The sequence below is a fragment of the Lutjanus erythropterus genome, chromosome 6 (assembly GCF_056507025.1).
Source record: "Lutjanus erythropterus isolate fLutEry1 chromosome 6, fLutEry1.hap2, whole genome shotgun sequence".
In the NCBI taxonomy this organism is placed as follows: domain Eukaryota; kingdom Metazoa; phylum Chordata; class Actinopteri; order Lutjaniformes; family Lutjanidae; genus Lutjanus; species Lutjanus erythropterus.
In genome coordinates, this window is record NC_139322.1 from 21858987 (window position 1) to 21885390 (window position 26404).

At 41.1% G+C, this 26404-nt stretch overlaps 1 protein-coding gene across 1 annotated transcript in view; it reads right to left on the reverse strand.

Moving 5' to 3' along the window:
* LOC146325264 (ERC protein 2-like) overlaps window positions 1-26404 on the reverse strand; it is a 232680-nt gene that overhangs the window by 68446 nt on the left and 137830 nt on the right. The window contains exon 17 of the mRNA XM_084721167.1: window positions 1420-1567. Coding sequence (XP_084577293.1) covers window positions 1420-1567 — 148 coding nt within the window. The remainder of the gene's footprint in view (window positions 1-1419; window positions 1568-26404) is intronic.

Here is a 26404-nt window from a genome sequence, read left to right on the forward strand (position 1 = left end):
CAAAGCTAAGGGGTGAAAATATTCTAAATATAGCGTACACTTAAACAGATATTGATTTTTTTAGGTGGACTGTTTATAAGAGGCTAAAATACCTTTTTGTCGCTTTTCCTGTTCATAGCAGGTCATTGCTTAACTTCTGTGCTGGTGCTCCTCTCTGCTTTGGCATCTACTCTAAGTAAGTAAGCAAGTAAGTAATACACTGACAATTGATAAATACCTCATACAAATCAACTTTAAATAATCCAAAGTGTCTGGTGTCTGGTTTTTATCAATAGAAGACCCATGCATGTGTGCCAGAGAAACCAGGTTTGCAAGTATGAGAAAGATGCGACAAAAAAAGTTTGTGCAAATGCTGCCCATTCCTCTCCCATCCCTTTCATTCCTTTCTTCTCCTTTTTTTCCCCCTCTCCTCCTGCTCCAGGCCCAGAGGCCACATCATTGCAATTAAAGCTCATCACATCATCAGGTGGACTAACTGCTGGTTACCCAACGGGAAAACATGACGCATCCAATGGCGATAAACAGATAATAGGCTTTCCTTGAAATTCCTCGAATAGAACTGTACCCCCTAGGAACTGTTTACCGTTTACGAGACACGAACAAACATAGGTTTGCACTTAAATGCACACCCAGCTTCTGCATCTGTTGACTTTTAAATGCACCATGTTTCCCAGAAGCCCCTGTGACTCAGGAGACCGTATATGTGGACTCCCTGCTGTTGCCTCATTATCGTTAGCATTCACGTTAGCTCAGTCACTGATGTGGTCTGACCAGACCCTAATGACCCACATACCTTCATCAGCCCTCAGGTTGTGATGAGAGCCAGGGCAGCATGGGAAATAGGCGTGTGTGCATAGGTATGTGTGTGAGTGTCTGCTGGGATTTATATCTATTGACCAGAAGACGTAAAAACAAAAAAAGTCCGCCGGTGACTCAGCAATGATACCAACCTACGTCTGCGACTTGAGTGCATCTAATGACTCTGATTGCAACATGATTGTTAAGAGAATAGCTTTGCTCATGTGTTTATGTGCCTGGATTTGGGATCACAGCTCCGGCTTGACTGGTTTGGCTTATGATGACTGAATGCACTAAGTGTGGTTTGAGGCAGGGAAGTCTATTCTGTTAACTACCAGGAATTATTAACCTCTATCTGTTCCTGGTTTTAAAGTTCAAAGGTCTGCCCATGAGGCTGTTTTAGTGCAGAGGACGGCTTCTCCGTCTGCAGCAGGTTTGAATTTGCACTCTGCTTTGATTCACAAAGCCAAAATCAGTCCTAAACGGTGACCACAAAGGAAAGGCTCCATTTGATTCATTTGCAGCCCAGTCAACCTCTTAGACTAAGAGAGTTGTAAATGTAATTCATCATTTATATCCACACATAAATAGCTTGGTGGTCGCACGATGTGGTGAATGTACCTGCTGTTTGAGCTGGTGCATGAGCCTGTCTTTCTCCCTCTTCAGAGCCATCACTTCCTCCTGGGCTTTCTTCCGTTTGGAGGAGGATAACTCCAGCAGGGCGATGTTAGCATCCTTCTCACTGATGGCTGCCAGCAAAGCCTGCTGCCTGAGGGGACGAGAGTGAGAAAAGTGGAAAGAAGGGTGCAAAGGTTAAGAGGGAATTTGTTTTATAAATGGACCAAATACACTCAATGAATAAGTAAACACAACAGTTTTGTTTTTGCTCCCATTATGTATGAGTTGAAGTAAAAGTTCTTCTTTTGTGCACACAAAAGGTTGTTTCTCTCACATTTTGTTCACAAATTTGTTCAGATATGTTAGTGAGCACTTCTCCTTTGGCTTTTTCCACAAATACAAAGTCCCTTACTCACCCCTGCATTCTATATGATTTAGTGGGTTAGACGTCATTGACCACTTGCAGACAGCAGCCCTGGTATATTTTCATCTATAAAGCAATGCTGGCAAACTTCCAGCCTACCTCTGTACCATTCTCTGTGTCAGCTCTGGTGGTTAGTAGCTATGCTCCTCCAAGTGGTTGCTTTTTAATGTACACTGGGGTTTGACAGGTCTGGAGAAAACTACATTTTCTCACCATGCACCATGTGCATGGAGCAGTCTACGAAAAGATCTAAAATTAGATACACTTTCTATCCAATGCTGACTTTACAGGAATCATAAAGGATATGGTGATGATGAAATGTTTGTTTTTCTTGAGAGGCCATCATGTTTGAATAGCTGTTGTTGATTTATTGTGGACCTTTGTATAATATGTTTTATTTGTTGTATTTTAGTATGTTTTGATTGGCTGCAACCTTGGCCAGGTCTCTCTTTTCAATCTCAGTGGGACTTCCTGGTTAAATAAAGGTAAAATTTAAAAAATAAACAAACAAAAAATAGGGCTACAGATACCAATTTTTTTCCCCAAGAGTGAAAAGTCATGACCCACTCCACACTATTACTGATTTTTTTGTACTCACTGCCTTCATTGGTTGATTAGGTTTGAATGAGGGGTGATTGGTTAGGTTATTCATGACTTTACCATCCTGGGGAAAAATGTATCTGTAGCACTATCTGAAATAGCCGTAGGTCAGTGCCTAATAAATATCTAACTTAGACATTTTAGACTGGCCTTGTGACAACTCAAAGACACACCTGTGCTGTAATCACGCTGCTTAGAAAGTATCTCTATTTGCACACTTGTCAAGTGGATGGATTGTCTTGGCAAAGCAGAAGTGCTCACTAACATGGAGTTAAACCAATTTGTGAACAAAATCTAAGAGAAATAAAGCTTTTGTGTGTGTAGAAGCTGAGTCTTTGTTCTTTTACATCTATGCGTGAGAAAATGGGAGCAAAAATGGGAGTGCTTTGATCATGTCTTTGTTTAGTGTAATTAAAAAAACACATCATATGTATTCCCTAAAAAGTTGCAATGTAAAAATTGGTTTTACAGTCAGTAAACAGACAGGTGGACACCACATCTGCAGCTGTGGGCCCTTTTACGTATGCAGATGTCACAGTAAACTTACTCATCCCAGAGCTCCTTAAACTCAGACAGAAAAGACGCAGACATCTTTGAAGTGGTCTGCTAAACGCTGTCTTAGTGGTACCTCAGGGTGACTCATGAACATGTAATAGTGTAATGGGACTTAATAGAGCAGGCTGAGGCGGATATGACATCTTCCCTCTGTCACCACTGGTTACCACACTGTGTGTTTGTGTGTCTGTGAGTGTGCGTAGGGATGGGGGTGGCAACAAATGACTGTCCACAGGTGCAGGGGAAATATACCACCAGGTCTCATCATGCACACAACCAGACGTGCAAATGTACTCCCACAGGACTCAGGGGGATGCCTTGCGTAACTCTTTCAGAGCAGATTGGTGATGACTATCCTCATCATCAAGCAGGATGTTGTAAATCCAGTGTTGTGACAAACACACATTCTAGCCGCCCACACTTGTAAACACACTCGGAGGCACAAACATTTTCTCAAAGATAGCCAGGGACACACACTTTCTCTGCTAAGGCCATTGACCCCCGGCACTAAGGCTGCACAATTCTTGCTAAAATGTGAATCAAGGTTTTTCTATTACAATTCTCTAACATGATTCTTATTTTATCTTTGACACTCAAGTAAAGAAAAAAAACACCTCTGAGATGCTTTCTGTCTAGACGGGGTTTTAAACAAACATATAATATACCAAAGTTATGTGAGGGCACCTTTCAAATACAGCAGGTCTAGTCTGTACTCTTTATGAGTACTCTTTCCCACCAAGAGCAAGCACTGAGGCAACTGTGGTGAGGAAAAACTTCCTCTTTCCTAATGGTGGGGGACATCTGATGACCTCATGAATTTATAACATCAAACATCTCATGTGTTTCTGAATAAACAGGGTGTTGTATCTTCTGCAGCAATAAAATTAAAAAGATTGCCTTGTGTAATGATCTGTGGGAGTAATTTCTCTGCTGTCTCTGTGTGTGTCAGCTCACCTCTGGCTCTCATTCTTTAAAATTGTGCATGAAAAATGTCTGATTCAGACTCCTCTAAGTGGGCCAGGTAATCTATTTCTGACTGCCTCCTTCCTGCTTGTTCAACTCATGCCATGTTGGGTTACTATAGTAGCAGGGACTAACACAGGAACACTATGAATAAGAAAGAGAGAAAATGAGAGAACACTGATTGAGTTGTGTGTGTGTGAATGTTGAATTAATATTCTGTTTTGCTTTACATTGTGTAAGAGTGATTGATATAGCAACTGGGATTGTTGTAAAGCAAGTAAGTCAACATGTCAATGCAGCTTGATGTAAATGCATAGGGGAATGGAAGCGAGTGAATTGTCATCAGGCACACTGTAAAACACACATTTATGTATGGTTCTTTGTCTCTGCAAAGTTCATTTGAATGACCATCACAGGAGTTTTAACCTGTGTAACTAGTGTGTGGGCACTGATGGCATTTTAAGTTGGATAAACATGACGCAGCTGAACTCCAGACGCTTAAATCGCATTTGAAATTAGGAGGGCATTAAACTAGTAAGGTAATGGGTGAGTTTGTGTGAGGTGAGGGGTGGAGGAAGAGGAGGGAGGGAGGGTGCATTCAAAATACACTTTGGACTCAATTAAAAATTGACCTGCATTGGACTGTTTTTATTCCATGATTTAAGTCCCTGCAGAAATAACTCAATTGCGAAAATAAACATGCTGAACTCAGAATAAAGTCCTGCTGGCCTGGGACTCCACATTCAGTGTTTTCAGTACAATTATCTGCATGCCGCATCTGGATTCTGGATTCTCCCATTCAAGGCCATTAATAGGCCTCTGTGTGTTTGTGTGTGCTCATTTCAAGCCTGTGCTTGCATGTTGTGAGTGTGTTTGTGCGGGCATGCATGTGAATTCTGACATGGATCGGAGCAGCTAATCACACCATTAATCACAGAGCGGGACCAACGTGACACTTTTCGTCTCCCCACACCTCAACTGTTATTCCTTTTAATGCTCACTGTAATGGGAACACACACACACACACACACACACACACACACACACACACACATTAATGCTCAGACCTACACTGGACTAGTACCAGAGCAAGTGCTGTATACTGCAGGCATATTATGCTTAACCTGGCCATCCACAATGTAAAGTAGGGAAAATAACTCTTAAAGTGTAAATATAGACATCTCTTTTGTTTTTTTTCAATACTTGAATAAAAAAAAATCTAAGATGTTTTCCATGCACTGAGCACTTTTTATGTATGAGGCACTGAACGATGTCTGTTTCACATAGGGTTACAGATATCTTTTTTTTCCCCAGGAGGGGGAAAGATAAACCTTCATCACAATTATGCTGTTTAATCAACTTATCTAAACACGCCACACATGTCACATGTATGGATTATTTTGGCAAAGGAGAAGTGCTAACTAACATGGATTTTAACAAATTTGTGAACAGTATTTGGGAGAAATAAACCTTATGTGTGCACAGAATATGTCTCAGATCTTTTACCCCATAATGTGAGCAAAAATTAAGTGTTTATATTTTTGTTGAGTATAAAAAAAAAGTCCCATCAAGAAATTGTAATGTATCAATCCACAAATCAAACAATCGTGGGGCTGATTTTTAAATCCCTCTTCATACAGTCCAGTTTTACATCCACAGCCTAACAAACGTAATGATGAATTCTGCATTTGAGACCATGGCACAATGGGAATCCCATTTACATTACTTTATCTTTGGCTGTGTTAAATAGAGCGAAGAGGTGATGCATAGAGTCATATATGGGCAAAGAATGCAGCACAATGTGTCATTGTTCATAAACAGTGTGTCAGATTAACAGCCCTAACCTACTCACAGGATGGCCATCTTTACTCCACACTGCCAGACATGGAAACTCCAACATCACACCACAACACAACAGTCTCATAGTCACATTTTTCCTTATCTCCTTTAGCAGTAACTGGATGTGAACACAGTTTGAGAATGCTGCCTATTTAGGCCAGTATGTAACTAAATACACACAGAATAATCACACACTCGGCTGGAAAAAACAGTCACCAATACGTAAGCAATCTAAGCGGGTGATGCATTAAGGGCAGGGCCGACTTGGTGGAACAAAAGAGTGTGGTGGAAGGTTAAGGCCACTGATCCCCACCCCAGTTTATCTAATCTGTGAACTCATCTGAAAAAGCCAAACAGAAATCCAGCTCTTTCTGACCACTACTGAGTCACTTCATCAAGGACTGCTGCACACCCATTCATCAAGTTGCCTCTGCTGAATGAATCTAATTAGAGACACAGTGTTGGTGTTTGTTAAAAAAAAAAAAAAAAAGAAAATGATGTGATCAGAATTTTCAGCAATATTTTTTTACTGACCAAAATGAGACATTGACTAAATAAAACAGTAAGAGTCGGAAAAGTAAGTCAGAAAAGAGTAAAAAAGTAAGAGTCAGGAAAAGTACAAATGTGCGTCCTGCACATATTTCAGTTAATAAATCCCAGCGCACCACAGAGCTTCTTTGCAGTGCTGCTGACTGCACAGGTAAAACATGAGGCTCACTGAACTAAAAAAAACTAACGAATAGTTGAATCTTTGCACTGAACAGCCAAATGGACAATAATGGGCATTAAAAATAACCCTAGTGTTTATCTGCATATAGGGCAGGGAAGTGAGATCCAATCACAAGTGCCCACTCAAGAGGCATCTGTAGACACATTGTAATGCTAGGTGTTAACTCAGAGCTGTCCACTTGTGATCAGATCACCCAAGACGCATGTTTATGCCAGGTCTGAACAGGCTCTTAGACATTGTCTGTGGCACTGCAGTAATTTTAGACCTTTACAAGGAAGTTATACTCAAAGAGAATGACTGTACGTTGTCTTTTTATGACCACAACATGTGCTGCTGTCTGTGAACTCGTGGCTGTCACATCCATCTCACCTGCATTCCTGAGCACAGGTAGAAACTTCGCAACTGAAAATTACTGATTGGCCCTGAGACGTCCTGAGCCCGACTGACTTCAACCTCTGAACCAAAAGGGGCTGCCATGCTTCAGTGAAAGCTAAATCACTTCCAGGCTCTAAATTAACGCAGCAGATTATAGCACTGTCTCTCTGTGGGTGCTCTCTGACTGGTACTGCGGGATTCTGCTGAGTGATGTCTTCCTAAAACAATAAAAAAGGGGGACATTATTATGATTAGCCAGCCTGTAAACTTTGTCTCCCACATCCTCAATCAGTGATTGTGTGTGCACACTGTGTGTGTCTGAGTGTGTGTGTGCTGATTAGTATTACTAACAGCCTTTGAACCTGAATCACGTTGGAGTATTTAATCACATCTAATTTGAGTGGCCATTTGGCCTTAGTTGTAAAACACACTCAAAACGTACATGAATCTAGCAGACAGGATTCATCTATCAGACACACGCACCACACACACACACAAAGATAAATGATTGTACTGTATCTTCTGGCTGATCTTGAGTGGGTGAACCCTCTCGCTTTCCTCCCCTCTTGTCTCACTCCCTGCTCCCAACTTCGACTTGGCGTGTCCTGGACAAACAAAGGATTATCTTCATTTCCTTTCCGATTGAGAGGGTGACAATGAAATGGTTTTTCATGACAAACTTGTGATTAGTCTTCGTAAAGGTCTGACCCCATGCACTGAGGAGTCATAAGGCACTCCAATAAAAGGACAAATAAATCCCGCTGCTGGATCTCCGGTGTCAAAAATCTCATCTGCTTTACTTTATGTAGTCAGTGAGATAACAGTATCTGGCTGACAAGGTAAACACGGCCTTCACATACACAGTTGTGTGCTTATATATGTCTCATATTTCTCATATTTACGGTTAGTATTATAGAGTGAATGATACATCGAGCTCGAGTCGGCTGTTGTGAAACATTTAGATTAGCTACACACTCCTTGAAATAAGGGTTCTGAGAAGGTTCTTGTTTTACACAGAACCATGTGCTTCTGAAGAATCCTTGATGAACCTTTTCTTCAACAAAGGGTTCATCAAGGGTTCTTTGTTAGACTGAAGGCTCCATTAAGAACCATTTTCATCCAAAAAAGCCTCTCTGAAAAAAAGACATCTTCAGGAGTTGCTGAAATCATTGGAGAACTTTCTCCTCAAGAGTGTGTTATGGGTTCTTTGTACTGTAATATAAGATTGTAGATAAAGATAGATAAGGATAACACCAGGATAGATAAGAGGGTTCTCGGTAGAACCCCCCTGGTTGAGTTCTAGATACTGTAACACCTATGTGGACAAGGTGAAGAAGCCTTTCTGGTTCTAGTTAGCACCTTTAATTCTAAGTGTGTAATATATTGGAGAAAGCAAGGGAGATGAGAAAATAATGCTCCTTATCACAATAAAATGTACAATTAATTTAAAAGTTGTTTTTTTAAACCCTCTGACACCATTTACAAAAATATGTGCTATAAAAATTTAACAAAGTAATATTTTTTTCCACTTTCAAAGGTTCAAATCTTTTATCAACTTCTATCCTGACTAGAACTATAAAACTTTTACATTTTTTCTTGCTCTTTTTATATCTATTACTGGTAGATATACGTCTTGTAAAATCTAGGTGTTTTGTAATCCATGTGGGATGGGCCACATGTTTGGCATGATGTTGAAATAAACGCTAAATCACAAAATAACTAACTAACTAAATAACTAACTATAGAATAAGATTGAGGGAGCATGCATGGCTCTGTAAAGAAGTATAGCCTGGACTGACGTCTTATTTATAAGGGGTGAAATTCTCAGCTCGACTACAACATGTGATTCCAATTGAACCTTCATGGTCCCTGGGACATATTGAGACATTTGCATCTACAGAGGTGGGAGATGGATGGCTAAAGTACATGACCATGCGATGAGAGGTGAGAGGGAAAGGAAGGGGGGCAGGTCAGCAGAGACGATATGGAAAGAAAAAAAGGAATGCAAAGAGTGGAAGAAGAGAAGGGTAAAGAGACGTGAGGCGGAAGGAGACAATTCAGGACAAAGGAATGATGAACGAGGAGAAAGGACTTTGATGAAGACATCTTTGAGGTGGGGCTGCTGTCAAAAAGGACTGTGATGTCATGGGGCAGATGGGAGACTGGCAGATTTTTGGGTGACGACAGGTTAAGACGGGGTCAAGAGTGAAGCTCACATGAGCACACATGCATGCATTTGCACAAAACAAATTCCAATAAAGTTTTCAGGGGAGGTACACTATGGAGAGAAAGAGCGGTTGAGCCAGTGGGTCAAGAACGAAAAAAAAAGAGAAGAGATGGCAAGAGATGAAGGAAATAGAAGAGCGGAGAGTATGTGTTTGACAAGAGTGACTGCCACCTGTGCTGCATGAGAGAAAAAAGGGAAGAAAAGGAGAGGAGGAAGGGAAGAAAGGAGCAAAGGTAAAGATTTAGGAGTCCCAGCCTCCCCTAAATCAGCTCAGCGCACTCCATGTTGTTATTCCTAGGCGTCACGGTTGAGGGATGTGTGTTTATAATTTGTGTTATGACTTACTTGAAATTATGAGTGTGGAGAGTCAGTGGGACAGAAACAGATGCGTCCGTGTGATGCCCGAGGGAACCATCAATACTGTCTGCCCCTAAGTGCAGTGTGTGCATGTGTGCGTGCATTTGCCTGTCTGTGCACACATTGGTGCTTTCATGTCTGTATGTGCATGTGTGATGTATTTTGTTAGCAAGAACATGGGGAGCCCACTAATATCTGTTCCCAGAACATCCATTATGAGCTCTTCTAGTTTGTGATCATGTCTTTCCACCACTTAACTGTCCAGTGCTGCAGAAACATTCCTCTGGCATTTTTATGGCTGTTCCTTGATTGTGAGTGTGTGAAGGTGCGGCACAAGGCCGGGGGCCCCTAGATAGGCAGTACTAGAGGCCTGTGGTGAGAGCAAGCAAAGGACATGAGAATGGGGCATGGTTGAGTGACACTATTATTTATGGCCCTTGGAACGCTGTGTTATTTACAACTGAGGAGGCAGGGAAAATGTCTATTTCCAACATAAAACACACGCTCTGGCTTCATTTTCTTAAGCTCAGTGCAAAGCCGGTTAAGATGGTAAATCTGTGCTTCAACTCCAAATGTGGGTTAAATGTACTTTTATGAGGTCCAAGTTTTGGCTACCTTAGGTATACCCATAGAAACAAGGACACTAACCGGAACCATGTAAGGGTCTTCAGCTTGCCCCCATTTTGATAAAAGAAGACCTTCTGGTTCCTGGTAGAACCTTTTGTAAAGGTTCCACTTGGAACCCTTTCAGGGAGCTCTACCTAGAACCCAACACATACTTAGAAACATCTATGAAAGGTTTTCTAAGGGTTTTATCTAGATCCCAGTCAGGGGGTTCTATTGAGAAACTTCCTATGTTATGGCACAAAGAACCCTTGAAGAAAGAGTTCTTCAAAGATTTCAACAATCATTGAAGAACACTTTCTTTCAAAAAGGACTTTTTGGATTAATAGGGATCCTAATAGAACACTTAGTCTTACAGATAACCCCTTTCTTTTCCTCCTTTCATGTAGAACCCATCCAGGGGGGTTCTGCCAAGAGACTTTTTAAATTATGGTACAAAGAATCTTTCACAAAACAGTTCCTGAAGGATTTCAACAATCCTCCAAGAACTGTGTCTTCCAAAAAGGCTTCTTTGACTGAAAAGGGTTCTTTATAGAATGTTTTTCTTTTTTTATTGAGAACCCATCCAGGGGGTCCTCCAAGAAAAACTTTTATATTATTGTACAAAGGACTCTCTCTTATTTTTCAACAATTTCAACAACTCTTGAAGACCTCTGTCTTCCAAAAAGGGTTCATGAAAAGGGTTCTTACTGGAGCCCCTTCACTTACAAAGAACCCTTGATAAACTGTTTCTTCAAAAAGGGGATCTTCAGATGCAAAAGGTTCAGGATAGAACCTCCGTCCTTTAGGAAAAACCCTCCTGGAACCCTTATTTCTAAGAATGTAGGATTAGCTCCATGCTAACCTGTAGCAGCCAACCTGAAGCCACATGCCAGATGCACCTATCACCCACTTCCTTCTGTGTGCTTGCCTGGATTATAGCCTTTCTTTATCTTAATCTATGAGATAGGATTTATCCATACACCCACCTCAAATAAAACTTGCATGCCTGTCTTGTTTGAAAATTCATGTCAGCTCCAATATTCCTCTTGAGCCGCTATATTAGACAGTACATGCTAATCCTGAGCTTCAAGCAAGAATGATAAACTTTACATGCTAACCTTGAGCTGTGCTTCCCAAGAAAAATCCATGACAGCAGATGGTTCTCCCAGAACTGGGCCAGGTTGTGTGTGTTTTCACTTCACTAATAAAATATACAACCCACTTACTCTGCTCACCCCCACTCCCACACTAGTGCTGCGACCAGTGGAAGAGGATGGAGGGGGGCTGGTCTAATTGAAAGAGTATGTATCAGTTTTACAGCAACAAGAGGGAAAATACGAGGGGACAAAAATCAACAAATCTGCCAAAACTAGCCAAATGTTTAGAGTGGTAGCAGGGACGAGGAGAGATGGCTGACTGCTCCCAGAGATGAGCAGGACCAGACGGCCACCGCCGCATTCCAGCCGGAGAGAGAGACCCAGACAGACAGACAGAGAGAGACCAGGTGGCTGTGTGTGTGTGTGTGTGTGTGTGTGTGTGTGTGTGTGTGTGTGTGTGTGTGTGTGTGTGTGTGTGTGTGTGACAATTGAGAGAGCAACTTCCTCTCAAAAATAATGTCAATACAATGGAAGTATCTGAAAGATATGAGGATGATTTCAATTTAATTTGATGTGTTTTAAGGGAATTGTTGAACAGTTTGGTCGGTTACCCGGATGTAACACTGAATAGTCCATTTAAGCTGATTTCTTGATGTCTAAACTGCAGAACAGTTCTGGAAAACGTGTGAAAGTTGCTAAAATGCACTTGGACTTGGTCAGAAAAGGCAGTGACATTTTGAGAAACTAAGGTTTAAAGGTGATGGAGCTGACTCCTTTGTCTTGGACTGACGACCCAACAATTCCCCGCACAGGGACCAAAATCTTAAACCGGTGATCATCAACCATATTTGACAGCATACACTGAGATGCTACAAGAAGAACTCAGTGGGTGAATAGACCATTTTATGTCAAATATGGTTGGTACCAGTGGATTCCTTAAGTCTTCTAGTTACACATGATACCAGTATCGTCATTCTTATGTGTCCACCTGGAGTTTATTATTGCAGTGGGTAGAGCTGTGAGAAGCTGTTTTGGTGCCCCCACAGGCACTTGCTGCCCTACGCACAGCGCATGATGCACACTTATGTAGTGGCGGCGCTGTGACAATCGCCTGAGACTCACCAATCAACTATCTTACCAACCTGTGACTGACCAGAGTCTCCTGTCACAGGCTAGACTTTCTAAAACCTGAAAACAAAGCCAAGAGGAGGAGTAGAAGTCTAGTTTTCTTTTAGACCACTTCATCATACTTAAAGGTTATTATGGAACTTTTGCCCAGTGACCCCAAAAATAAACTCTACCCAGCTTTAACTCCCTCTAAAAATCACTGCCTCCAGTCTTTATGTGAAATTCAGCTAAACACCTCCTGACTGCACCTCAATACTTAATGCAAAGACATAAAGACTGATAATGTTTGGTTGATATTGTCAATCTACAAATGAAAGCAAAAACAACAGTCTTGCTGCAGACAGCCTTCGACAGAGAGACTAGCTTGGTTAAGTGTCCTCTATCAATCACTTCCACCTCCATTGCACCACCCTGTGAGGATCAGAGAGGGGTCGGGTGGATTCCTGTTGTTGTAGAAAACAGAACGGATAAATAAACAAGACCTTGTGGGATGTCAGTGATGATTATGATGTCACCGGCAGCGCTTTCCCATTTGGATGACCTTGGGTGTCTCCATGTGTGCGTCTGTTTGCTTGAGTGCGGGTGTGCACATGTGCAACTTTGGTCTTTCACATCAATGCGAGAAAAAACGATCCACATCAGACTAGACAAAAACCTCTGCTGTCTAGCATGAGGCCCACCTACACAGCCTCCTACCAATCAGATGAGCTCTGACCCTTAACCTCTAGGGATGCGACCAATCACTGAGCAGCGTTTTCCACTCTCTTAAAGGGGAGGATTGTTTTCCACCTTTGTCACGGCTGAACTGACTGACAGTGTCTCCCCAAGGTGCAAGAAACAAGACAGGGGGCTGTACTGTACCACACACGTGTAGAGCTCCGCTGTCTAGCAGTCAGACACAAGTACAGGCACATACACACACACACACACACACACAAATCCAGACACACACATACAGCAGCTGGGTTGTTTAAAGCTCCCTGTCATCTGAGAGAGAGGTGAGGGTCACAGAATGAGCAACACTGCTCCAGTCACACTACTGTACTAACACACACACACAGACACACACACACAAGGAGCAGCAGAAACATACATACATATGCAGCGTGTTAAGAAAGAGCACTGAGGCCTCAGTATAAACACTGATGAGTTATGCCCCCCCCCCCTCCCATCTGTCTCTGATCCAACCAGAGCACTGTCCCACAACCACCCTCCTCCACATCAAAAGATGAAACTATACAACATGTGGCAAAGGACAGGGTGTTTTCTTGAGGTCAGACGACTGTACAAACACAAGCAGAGCAACCTGCAACATTCGTACGCCGTTGCTTTAATACAGGACAGAACAGACTTTTATCACAGCAACCATATTGATATGAAACAGCAGGGTAAACACAGGTGTTACTAATGATACTAATTAAAGTCCAGTTCCATTTAGTGTAGCAGAGCCTTTCTAGTGAGCAAACATACTAAATAACAGCATCCTGATTCTGTTTGACCTGAATGGACCAGAACCTTAATTAGTATCATTGGTAACACCTGTGTTTATCCTCCTATTTCATGTAAGAACTGCTGCTGTGGAAAAGGTAAGTCTTTTTCAGTTAAGTGCACTACACTGAAAGTTTTACTGGTAAGACTCATGTTTTAATGCCTTTCTTCATCATCGCTGTTTATTGGACAAAACAAGCAATTTGAAGACATCGCTTTGGGCTTTTGTGATGAGCATCTTTCACAATTTTTAGACTATTTACAGGCTAAATCATTAATTGTGAAAATAATCTGGAGATCAATTTATAATCGTCACAAATTGGATACAAATAGGAGCATAATTAGCTTCCCCCCTCTTTTTCTGCACTCGGGTGAGAGGAGCTACAGTAAAACCTGCACTCTAAACTGTCAGTAATGTAAACTGAGAATACCAGGAGGACACCTTCTGCATTGCGTCATTTAAAGCGGAGGTCCTCTGCATTGTCTTGTGTGTTCTTGTGTGTTAAAACAACCCTCTGTCAAACAGTTCATCACAGGCTCTTGGACAGGAAGGCCACCACAGCGTGCTGTCTTTTTCTCTCTCTATCCTCATTCCATCACTCCTACTCTCCTCCCTTTCTTTGGCTAATCAAAGAGAGCAGCCACTCATCGAAGGAGAGAATGGCATCACCTCCGCCTTGGACTTGGACCTCTCTATCATTCGACTTCGCTCTCCCTCTATCATTCTCTATTTGGCTCCGCCGTGCCCTATACTCACTCCAGAGTGGGGCTAAATATTAAGTTCAAGGAGGTTATGCAAACACGTTGAAACAGCCATCCTTGGCCTAAGTATTACCCTGAACCCTTCAATTACCCGCCTTGCTTTCCTCTCTCCTCATTCCTCCTGCCTTTCCTGTCCTCCGTACGGGTTTCTCTCACTCCGGTCATCTAACTGCAGCCTGGAAATACAGCGCACACTCATGACGTGGGGCCAAAAAGCCTTAAAATATCAGGGGCAGAGAGTACAACATATTACACATGCACACACACACACAAACGTGCACCCAAAATATACACGTACACACAAACCGATGAAAGACGGGTCCAGAAAACAGTGGGAGCAAGTACCCTTGGTGTATTTTCTCTGTGTTCCAAATGTAGGGCCTGGCGGTGGACCACAGCTGAACCACAGCCGACATGCGGTGGAATGGGAGGCCACCACACTCACTTCCCTTAAAGGAGCCATAGACACACACACACACACACACACAAGCGATCACAGAATAACACACACACACACACCCAGACACACATATACACACATGTTCAGCAGTTTCCTGGATAGCACTGTCATGACGATGGGAGTCCATGTTTAAAAAGTGGTTTGAGGTGAAGGGACAGATCTGTATGGGCTGTTTCCCACAATGCTTTGCCAGACAATTACACAACCCAATTAATGTGGTTACTACAGCACAGCTAGGACTTCACTTTGTGCATGTACGCATGCATGAGACAGAAGATATGTGCACGCTCCTTTGGCCTGTATGACTCCTTGAATTATAGCTTTCTTTGGATCTTGGACCAGTCGATTTCCCGTCAGTGTGTAAAGGACACACAAGGTCACACTAACATTCACCCCTCACTCCATCAGCCAATCACAGTTATTTCCAATCACAGCCACATGAGCTCAACTATTATAAAAGCTGCATAACTGGAGAACTACAATACCCACAATGTGTTGTGTGTCTTTCCAGCAGAGAGCTCCATTTCCTCAACCATAAACAAATGTTGGGGAGAGGAGCAAAAGAGGGCCTTGAAAGTTGAAATTTTATATAGTATTAAAAAGTGGTATTTTTCACAGTTACGGTAAGAAATATCCGTGAAACATTGTGCATATAAAATATATATCTATCAGATATTCTGTCAGGCTGTGTAATACATGGTTCATAGACTCAGATGTACACAGTGGTGGAAGAAACAGGTGCTGCTGGCTGGCATCCTCTCATATATTCTCTAAATATACAGCTCATATGGTACCAGTGCTATTTCTGTGTATGAAAGGACTGAAATGAGGACTGAAATAAGTTGTGATCAGATGTACCTGTGTGAACCTTGTAGAAACTGTTACAACTTAAGTGAAATAAATGTAATAAAGTAAAGGAACTTAAGTATTATGAGTAAAATGTAATCAAAGGAGCTATATATAGCAATCTTGCATCCAAAAATGGATACTGCCATCAAAATAGTGAGTTGGAGCCATAGCTGGTATATTAAATCGGTTGAAATCCTATTTAATATATGATCTATGCTTGAAAGGAGTTGCTTCTCCCTGCTCCCTCCTCCAAAGACTCGAGGAAGCTCAGACAGGCTGAAGGAACACTGCAGGAGCATTAGACGAGCGCAACATTATCATTTGACAATAACAAATGAGGACAACCCCTACGCTGTAAGTTGATCAGCTGTTTTTAACCTGCCAGTTGTCTGTCAATGTAAAGCAAAGTGTGTTATCCTGAAAACAAAAGTCTACTGCTCTGAAAATACACACTGAAGTTAAATGACTGTCTGTATCACTGCCTGCCAGACTCCATTAACATATTGTTCAGTTTTACCATTTTAGACATGTATTCCCTCTACAAGACGATGTCTTACGACTCATAAAAAGACACTTATTCATTCAGCAAACATTCAGCATTCATTTTAACTCTAATTAACATGAAACGGACATACAAAAACAGTCATACCAGTCTGAAATGGAAATTTTAAAAAAGGACACCACTGTTTCCTTGATCTATGATGACATATCATGGTCATTTTAGGATTTATTGCAGTAAATTTCTCCTTTAAGTATAAAAAGTGCTACAGTATTCTATAATTACAAAAGTGTATTTTTGAATTATTGCCTCATTTTTACTGATGCATTACTGTGTAGGCAGCATTTTAAAGATGTAACTGGTTGAGATGTGGCTAATTTGAATTAATTTACATGCTGTTGAATGGGTTGATATATATGACAATGCATCATCTTTACCGTGAGATGATTCATGTTTTTGTTACTTTATATTTACATTATACATTTGATACAGTTAGTTTTGGTTTCACATTACAATTATACAAACACACTGAACTGGTTTGTAGATGGGCATGGGTCTAATGTTAGTGTGTTGTCAGTTCACTTAAATTCCTCTCTTTTATCCTCTTGGAAAATAGTTAAAAAGGGTTGGAATTTTTGAGAGTTTTTTTTCCAACTGACTCTTTTGTAAAGTCATCGGACCAAATCTCAATTAAAAGTTTGGTCTCCTCCTCCCCTCATGCACTACCGCGGCTCATTTTGTCTTGTTATGGTGTTTTTCCTTTTCTCTGGTTTGGACAGCCTGCCAGAGCTTTCTGTAATTGGTCCGAAATCTGAACATCCAAAAAAGTTTGAACCTTAGAAATGGACCAAACTATGGTTCAATTTGATCTGGACCAAGAGTGCTTCTTTCAGTCGGACCAGGGTTCAGCTGTTTGGTCCAGACTGTGGTTTCACACCTGTAATTTTGGCTTGAATTAAACTAGAAATGGGGTAGGTGTAAAAGCACCATTAATCTGCAAAGTAATTTGTAACTGATTGCTGTCAAATAAATGTTGACGGTATTTCCTTCCACTATGCAGTTAAGAATTAAACTTTAGAATTAAACTAAGGAAGTATGAGTATCTTTGAGTAAAAGCACTGCATGTACAAAGCTGCATGCATGTAGATTACCACATTCACTAAACACACACACACACACACACACACGCATACACATCTGCTAATAATTAACAATCCTTTGATTCCAACCTTGGTTCAGATTCTTCTTTTAATGAAGGACGGTAAAATGTAAGTTAAAAAAAAAAAAAAAGCTCAAACTGCTGTGCTTTGTGTTGAAGCGGCAGGAACCACATGCTTTCTTTACAGTCTGCTACACAAACACACTCTGACCACATACTAACTTATATAGACTTCATTAACCCTGCTTTAAAGTGCTTTAAAGTGTGCAGTGCAGGAGGAAAATAGATTCAAAGCAAGAAATTATGAAAGAGAGACAGCACAGCAGACAGAGAGACAGACAGAAAGTCTCTCACACTCTCTCTCTCTCTCTCTCTCTCTCTCTCTCACACACACACACACACACACACACACAGACACACACACAGTGGGCTAGGTGAGGGTGCTGATTAGAGGAGCTGTTGCCAGGTCTGGACAGGTCTGCTGTATATTTAGACAGATCAGTGAGGATCATGGGATCAAAGAGTAACATGATTACTACCTGGCCTTCTGATAAAAAACCTCACTATTATTTCCCTGTCAATACACACAGGAATACACACTCAGATAAACTTACAGTCATGAGTACCAGCATTAAAAGACACGCAGTTAGACACAAGGACACACACTCGCACACACACTCTCAGACATATACAGCCACACCGCTCTGTAATCTGGGTAATTTGTACGTTGAAGCCGGTGTAGACAGATCATGCCTCTGGTACATTGAGCCTGTTGTGTCATTGCATTTGCTTGTTCCCCATTTGATGTGAATTCCCAATAGAGACGTACCCTTACTTGTAAAGTATAGTGGTTGTGAGTAAGTTTCGTGTGAAGAAGAAGACACACAAAAACAACTTGTGCTCTGGTCATAATGGCACTTTTGGTGGAAGATTGAGCTCGTGAGAGTTTATAAATTTTACAAGGGTATGAAAATTGAAGCTGCAAGCAAGAAGACACGAACTCGTGTATGAAAGCATGACACAGCAAAAGTGAGTGCCTTGTAATTACAACAGCAAAAACCACACTTGTACTTTGACCTCTCTACTTAATGCCTTAAGTTGTCCTATTGGAGTCTGGTTTCCTTTCACCTTTAATACACTGTAAAAAAAAAAAATACTCAGGAATTGAGAGGAATCAACTAATGCTTCCTAATTAAGATAAATATTCACGTTTTACTCATTGAAGTGAATTCAACATAAAATTTCCAGTATTTTCACAACACTTCAGAGCTCATAAACATAGTCTTAGTCTTAGTTCAATCATCTCATGAAATTAAGTTTCTAAAGAAACATGATCAGCACATTAGCAGACTCAACAGATTATTTTGTTTTGAGCCCATCTGAAACTCTTCAGGTTTTAAAAAGTTTTACCAACCATAATGTTTTATTGTGATAATTTACTTTTCTTCTTTGGATAAACCCCCAACATTTGTATTTCAGAAAATGTTGAGTAAACTCATCGAAATGAAAGAGAATAACGATTAATAATTTAATATTTTTAATTGCAACTGTTAAATTATAAACACTCAAGTGATGACGAATAAAATTCATTTTGTATGTTTATTTTAATAGATAAATTGTTTGTTATTTGTTCTGAATTATTACAAATTACCTTAACTTGTATTTTCAAATTCAGTCAACTTAAAATTTTAAGGTAATCTGGACACTAACATTTTCAAGTGAAAACGAAAAGTTGTTTATTTCAGTGTGTGTTTTGTTTTCAGTCTGCTTTTTCTCATTTACATGCTTAAAAGTATAAACGGATCTGCAGACAGCACACACACACACACACACACACACACACACACACACACACACACACACACACACACACACACACACACAGACGGTACTGAACTGTGATAAGTGCCCTCCCACACACCTGTGCATGGATTCCAGCATACGTCTGGTTTTTAATAAAGAGAACAGTGGTAGTGTGCAGTCACATGCTGCTGACAGACCCACTGATTTCCACACAGATAACACACACACACATACACAGCCGATCCAGCTCCCTTGGTAGATTACATCACAGTTATTTTAACAATGGCTTCCACTGAGTCCTTTTGCTGGCTGTGGTTACATTCAGGAGTGTGTGTGTATCTGTGTGAAGTTGCTTTATTTTTTTGTTTCTAGTTCATGAAGCATTAATAATCATTCTGTGTTCACTTGAATAAGATTCTCAGAGTTTCAGTAGCAACTTTGTGATAATGTAGCACCAAATATACAACAGGCTCCTAAATTCAAAATGTGTTTGTGTTTATATGCAGAAGAGGGATATGGCTTGATGCATCTGCCTCTACAGTATGTGTGTGTGTGTGTGTGTGTGTGTGTGCATGCTGTGACCGGGCAGTTAAGAGTATTACGATGTGTTGCTCTGCGCTCCACTGACACTGGAGAGTTGTGGGTGAGAGCGGGCTCATTAACTAAATGAGTTCCTAATGTACCCTCACTCATACACTGTTTCCTAGATACACACAAACAAAACTCCAGACATCTGGGGGCAGTGCACCATTGCTAACCTTACATCACTCCTCGCTCTTTGTAAATGCCATTCAGCAATGACGCGCAACATTACGTCTTTATCGGGTATGCCTCAAATGTAGCCTGGCATCGCCCAAGCAAATGAAATCATGAGCTTGGCAGATTTGTTTGGTTCCCAGGCTACCTCACAGGTAAATTAGTGAATGAGCAATGACTTCTCATTTTGCTTAAGTACGAAATGGCTATCAATTAGGCTACGTCCTGGTGATCATACAAATCTACAAAAAAGATATTCTCATTGTAAAAGAGTTAGTGTGTGACAAAAGATTGTTGTATTTCTTTCTTTATGTACTTCTGTAATCTGTTCTTTTCTGATGCCACTTTGCAGATGACAAAATTACTTCCAGTGGAGTTCTATACAGTTCTCCCTGAAAAATACTTATAAAGACATAGACTGCAGTTTATTAAATGCTATAGGGTCATCACAATGTGCATTTAAAACTGCAGTGGGCAATATTATTTCATTATTATTTTGAATATAATGACTACTTTGACCATTGCATGTCACAAACAATATTTGATTGAAGGGTTTCTTTAAATAATGCATGAGAGTGCCTGTCCCTTTGTATTTAATTTATTTATTTAAGTGGAACATTTTTTTTCAAGCCTTGCGCAATGTGTGTGCATGTTTGGAGCGTCATTTGGCAGGAGGGGCTTAGCAGAGTGATACAGGGTAGAAGAGGGAGAGGCAGGTGGTTTTTCCATTGCGTATGTTAAAATTGCCCACAGAATCTTTTAACTTAAATTGACTGATTCACATATCGTACAGTAAAATCACATGATTCCCATTCTCTCGAAGCATTAAATAATGCTAAGTCTGCAGTCTGGCACCTGCTGTGTCTGTACGCATGTGTAGCTTTGTTTAGGTGTGTGTGAGTGAGGGTGTTGCAAATACTGTGAACATGTTGTCTGTTTTACAGTTGTTAGGTCCCCTGCCACTGTTAGACAGAGCAGAGAGAATACAGGTGTGTTTCTGTGTGTTTCCTCAAGTGTGAAGGATGAACATATTGAGATACGACAGAAGGAGAGAACTGAAGGGAAAGCACAGCTATGGCAAAAAGGACCTAGAGAAAAAGTCAGCACCGCTTACAACTCATTTCACAGCGACACCCTGATGACATGGTGTGCATTAACAAACAGTTCTCATTTCAGAGTGAAGGATGGGTCGTAGACCACCTCAGAGTTGCAGAACATCTAGAACAGACCCTCTTCGGAAGGCTACAGACACACGAACAAACATTTTGACATGAAAATCTGTGTGTGTCACAGAACAGCAACTTTAAAAAGGAGGTGAAGAGCATGCAAGGAATACAAGCTAGCAAGCAAGAATGAGATGTTTATTGCTCTTTTATCTGCAGTCATGCAGTCAGACATACCGGGAAGCTGCTTGGAAGTTTGGGGAAACACTGGCACGAAACGCGCTGTGACTGACATGTCGAGATGTCTGCAGTGTGGCGTGCGTGCAGACACATGTGGGCTTGTGTTTCTCTGTGTATGTGCATGACTGCATTTGGTGTTTATCCTGCATGTGTACTGTTTTTGCTAATGTGTCTGTGTGCAACGCACGCGTGTGCATGTGTGTTTATTGTGCACTGAGCTCCCAAAGTGACATGTCAGGACACTGATGTCAGGAAACTGAGACACTCTGAGTCTGACAAACAAACCATGCCAGGAGGAGGATCCAAACAATGTGCCGCAATTGCTTTATTACTCAGTGTTTGCCCTAGGTGTCATGTTACTGAAGTCTTCAGTGCCATAAAAACCTTCTCTATGGTTCAGCACTGTGTTTGTGTGTGTGTGTTAGCTCTGGCAGAGGCTCCCCCATGACTGGTTATATTGGACATGCTCAAACAAAGCCAAACACACAACAGGAGCCGCAAGCAATTAGGGCCTGCCATAGTGCATAACTCCTCTCTGAACACCCTCTGTTTCCCCCTCACCATCCACCAGTTTCTTTCTCATCCACCATGCCTCCATCTACCACACACAAGGCCCTTTTCCACCAAATTAGCTCTGGTTCTTGAATCGGTTCCATTCAAGATGAACCTTGGTGCCATCTTGTGAACCAGTCTGCGTGTCCACCAATTTTGAGTGGAACCATTCTAATCAAGGCCATCATCGACAGAAGGTGTTCCACAAGGCACAATGACCTGAAGAATATGAGGTTCTGAACCAATTTATTTTTGGTGGAAATGCTCCGAACGGTTCAAAATTGCTGGTGCTTGAACCAGAAGAGGCCATGTTGGTGGAGAAGACCTAATACATAGTCACATATCAGTATGCTCACTGTGACAGTCTTAGAAATAAAAGAGCCAATAGAACCATAAATGGTTCTTTAGCTTGTCCCCATAGGAGAACATTTTGGTTTATGGTAAAACCTTATATAAAGGTTCCACTTGGAAGGGTCTGAGGATTCTACCAAGAACCATCTGTGAAAGGTTCCACTTAAAAGTCTGTGATGGCTCTTTTCCACCAAGTAAGCCCTGGTTCTTGAACCAGTTTCATTCAAGATTCTTAAAAACGTGATGCTATCTAGTGAACCACCCAAGTTTCCACCAGTTTTGAACCATTGTTATGAAGGATGGAATCAACACAGGGCGTGGCACAATGCACAACGACCTCTGGAACACAACACGGCCATTTTGATTCTCAAGAAAAACCTGCAATTTTATAGTACTAGTTGGGAACCACTTTTTGGGGTCTGAACCAGTGTATTTTTGGTGGAAATGCTCAGAGTGAGTCAAAATTAGATGCGTGAACTGGAATAGATCTGGTTCCATGGTGGTGGAAACAGGCTATGAAAAGTACTACACAGAACCCTTCTGTGGTGAAATGGTGCCATCCAGAATCCTCTCTGGGGGAACCTTTCCACCTTCTAAGGGTGCTAACGAGAACCCTTTTATACCAAGAACACCTGTATATTCCAAGGGTTTCACCTAGAAACCATCCAGGGGTATCTAATTTTAACCAATAGCCATATTGTCTTTCCAGTGTTCTATGAAGAACCGAATTGTATTCTACACATTAGGCAAAAAAATACTGCATCCATAAGTTATATGTCATGTCATTTTAACAGTCTATTAAAGTTGAGAAAAATGAGAAATCTTTTAACAATTCTTGAAGAATTCTTTCCTCAAAAAATGGTTCCTTAGATGAAAAAGGTTCTTAATTGAACCACTGTTCTTTCAAAGAACCCTTGATTTGTTCTTTTTTCAAAAAAGGGTTCTTCAGAGGCAAATGATCCTGGATAGAACCTCAGCTCTTCAGGGAAAAAAAAATTCTCTTATTTCCAAGAGGGTGAGCTGGCATCCTGTGTGGCATCAGTGGCAATAATACTGTTTGTGTGTGTGTCATCTTCAGGATTAAACGGTAACATCGGTCGGCAGAACATCGCTGACTGGCGCGGGAATTCCTGTAATGCTAGCAGACGGCCTAATCTTAAGGATTAATACATATTAGGATGGTTTAGCAGCAAGCCGGGTGGGCCCTGAGTCTCTATTTCATCCTGTCATCGGGATGAATTTGTCTCTATCCACATCATGACAATACAACTACTTACTCTCCTGCCTGCACTATTTAACACAGTTTAAAAGACACACTGTGTACGTTTCTCATCACAGTTCTTAGCTCACTTCTGCACAGTGGATGATTAAGACATCCTCTCATAGCAGAGTGCGGCCAGTCACAGTGAGTGATGGACATCCAGTTTGAATCAGTTCCTCTGGAGCCTGAGCACAGGGTGATATCTCACTGCCTGTGGCTTGGACAGCAGACACGCTGAAGATCTGTTTCAAATCAATGTTAGAAAAACGGGTAAACTCAATCTGGGTCAACCTCTTTCTCCCTCTGCTCCCCCCCTCCAAACCCCTCTCCTCCTCTCTCTTTGTCTTTCTGTCTCTTTCGTGCTGTATTTAGGTGTCTCTTTGGCCTTTTGTCACTAAACACCTCATAAGAGAGACGTCTCTTTCTGGGAAAAGTGAAGGAGGATAGGATGGAGAAATGGAGCAGTGTTGCAGTTGTAGAGAGAGCATACGGTAGTGTGTGTGTGTGTGTGTGTGTTGGGGGTATGTCTGTACCAGTTGTGTACTAATAAAGCTAATGATTGCCATCTGGCCAGCAAACAGATTTCTGTAGTCCTGTTTTGTTCATGTCACAAGTCCCTTATTCCAGCCGAGCCCACATGCCACTTTTTAAACTAGATCATTACTTAAAGCTTAAGATTCCATTTTAATGAATAAAATGCACAATAATGTTCAGATGACAGTGATAAAGCCAGAACCCCACAATATAAGTGTTTACAATTCTCTGCTTGCACAAGTAGCACGATATTTATCTGATTTACTTCCTGTCACTATAACACTATAGTAACAGTACTTCACCTGCAAACTTAGTGATTTTTAATCTTTAAGTTAGTTACATTCCTTTTCACAGTTACCTGTGTACATATTGTTAATTGTACTATTTGTTTTATAGTGTTTTTGAGCACTTTTGATAATCACCTCAGTGTCTTAACTTCAAACTCTACTTTCCACTCTTCCAACAATCAGCTCTAGGTCTTTGGTCAGAATAAATCCTTAATTCACAGAGTTAGAGGTGAAAATATTCTGCGTTTACATGCCGTTTCTCCCTGCTGCTTCTTTGATTGCTGACCTTGTCACTTCTCTCCCAGTGATGTTTTCACATCTTACATACGTGGTGAATTAAGGGTTTATTTCAACCAAACAAGACTTGGTGATTGTTTGAGCAAAATCAAATACTCACAAACACTATATAAAAAATGAACGGTCAGTACTACTAATAATATGTACCAAGTTAAGCGTGAGAAGTGAAGTAAATAACGTCTAACTAAAACTCTGTAGGCAAAGTTCACATAGCAGTGTTAACAGGAAGTAAACAGACGTACAGCTTGTAAACCACATATGTCACACTACATAGTGCAAATAGAGAATTTCTTCTCTGTGGACATGCATGTGTGTGTCTGTGAATGGTGCAAGAACTATGAACATTGTTGCCTGCTTACACCATACACACACATCAGCAATGTTTATGCGTGCAAGCACAAGCGCATGTGTGTGCATTTGCACCAAAATGCACTCCAAGTTGAGAGTATGTCAGGGGACTGCATACCTCTGTATGTTTGTCCTATGTGTGTAAACCTTTTGTAGTGGCGAGCACAGCTCTCTTGTTACACATACACATGTTCTTTATGGGCTGGCTAATGGAGCTGAGCTCTTCCTGCCTCTGTGATGTGGTTTACTGTTGTTTGATGTGCTCAGGAATCCTGCATAGGAGAGCACCCCGAGCCGATCTTATCACATAAAAGCCCTTGCAATGGAAGAGGACACTCAACTCTCTATTTTTTTTTTAACTTAATAGAGATCTGTGTCCCTGTGAGCCTCTGTGTGTATGTGAGTAAGTGAGCGCGTGTGCACGTGTGCACCATTTTTCTAATTCAATCGAGTGTGTAACCCAAGGCCAAACACACACATTTGATTTCAGTAAATGCTGAACCCAGAGACCTGTGGCTTGAATGGATCAGAGACATGTCAGATACATCAGTGCATGCTACCGTGAGTGTGTGTGTGTGTTTGTGTATGTGTACAAAAGAGAGAGAAAGTAAGCGACTGGGGAAATGTTTTTAGATTTCACATTGAAATTATATAATATGCTATGACTTTATGTATATTAAAGAACAGACTCAGTTCATGTCTTGGCCATACATGGGATGTATTCTTATTTTCTCAGTGAGTTAGACTACTTAAAAACTTACTTGGGCTTGTGAGTGGTACTATAGTTTACTGTAACTTTAAATATTACACAATTTAAAATTGTTTGGGGTGCTTTGAATGAATGCTAAAACGTTTTCAACAAACAGTGTGTAATAATGTAGAGAATGTAGTAAAGATTGGAATCTAAAAAACATGTGGATTTAACACATGCCTATTAAACCTGTAGCTTGCAGGCTGTAGAGGGGCCTTTTGAATTTTTCTATGGCCCACAAGAGATGCTTGCAAATCAGCCTGGCATGTACGTGATGTGATAAATAAAACTAAATTACATATCTCTGAGCTATACTTTTAGACATCTGAACCACAGACTGTATGATCTGAACCAATATGGTATTGGTTACGTCTTTTAAAGGCACCAACTGTACGCACTGTGATTGGCTGCAATAGGATTACACCTGCTCTGCATGATGAAAGAATACATTGTGAAAAGCCACTACAAGTCAAATCATGGCTAGTTTTCTGCTAGTTTTCCTGAGGGCTCAGAGGAATATATATATA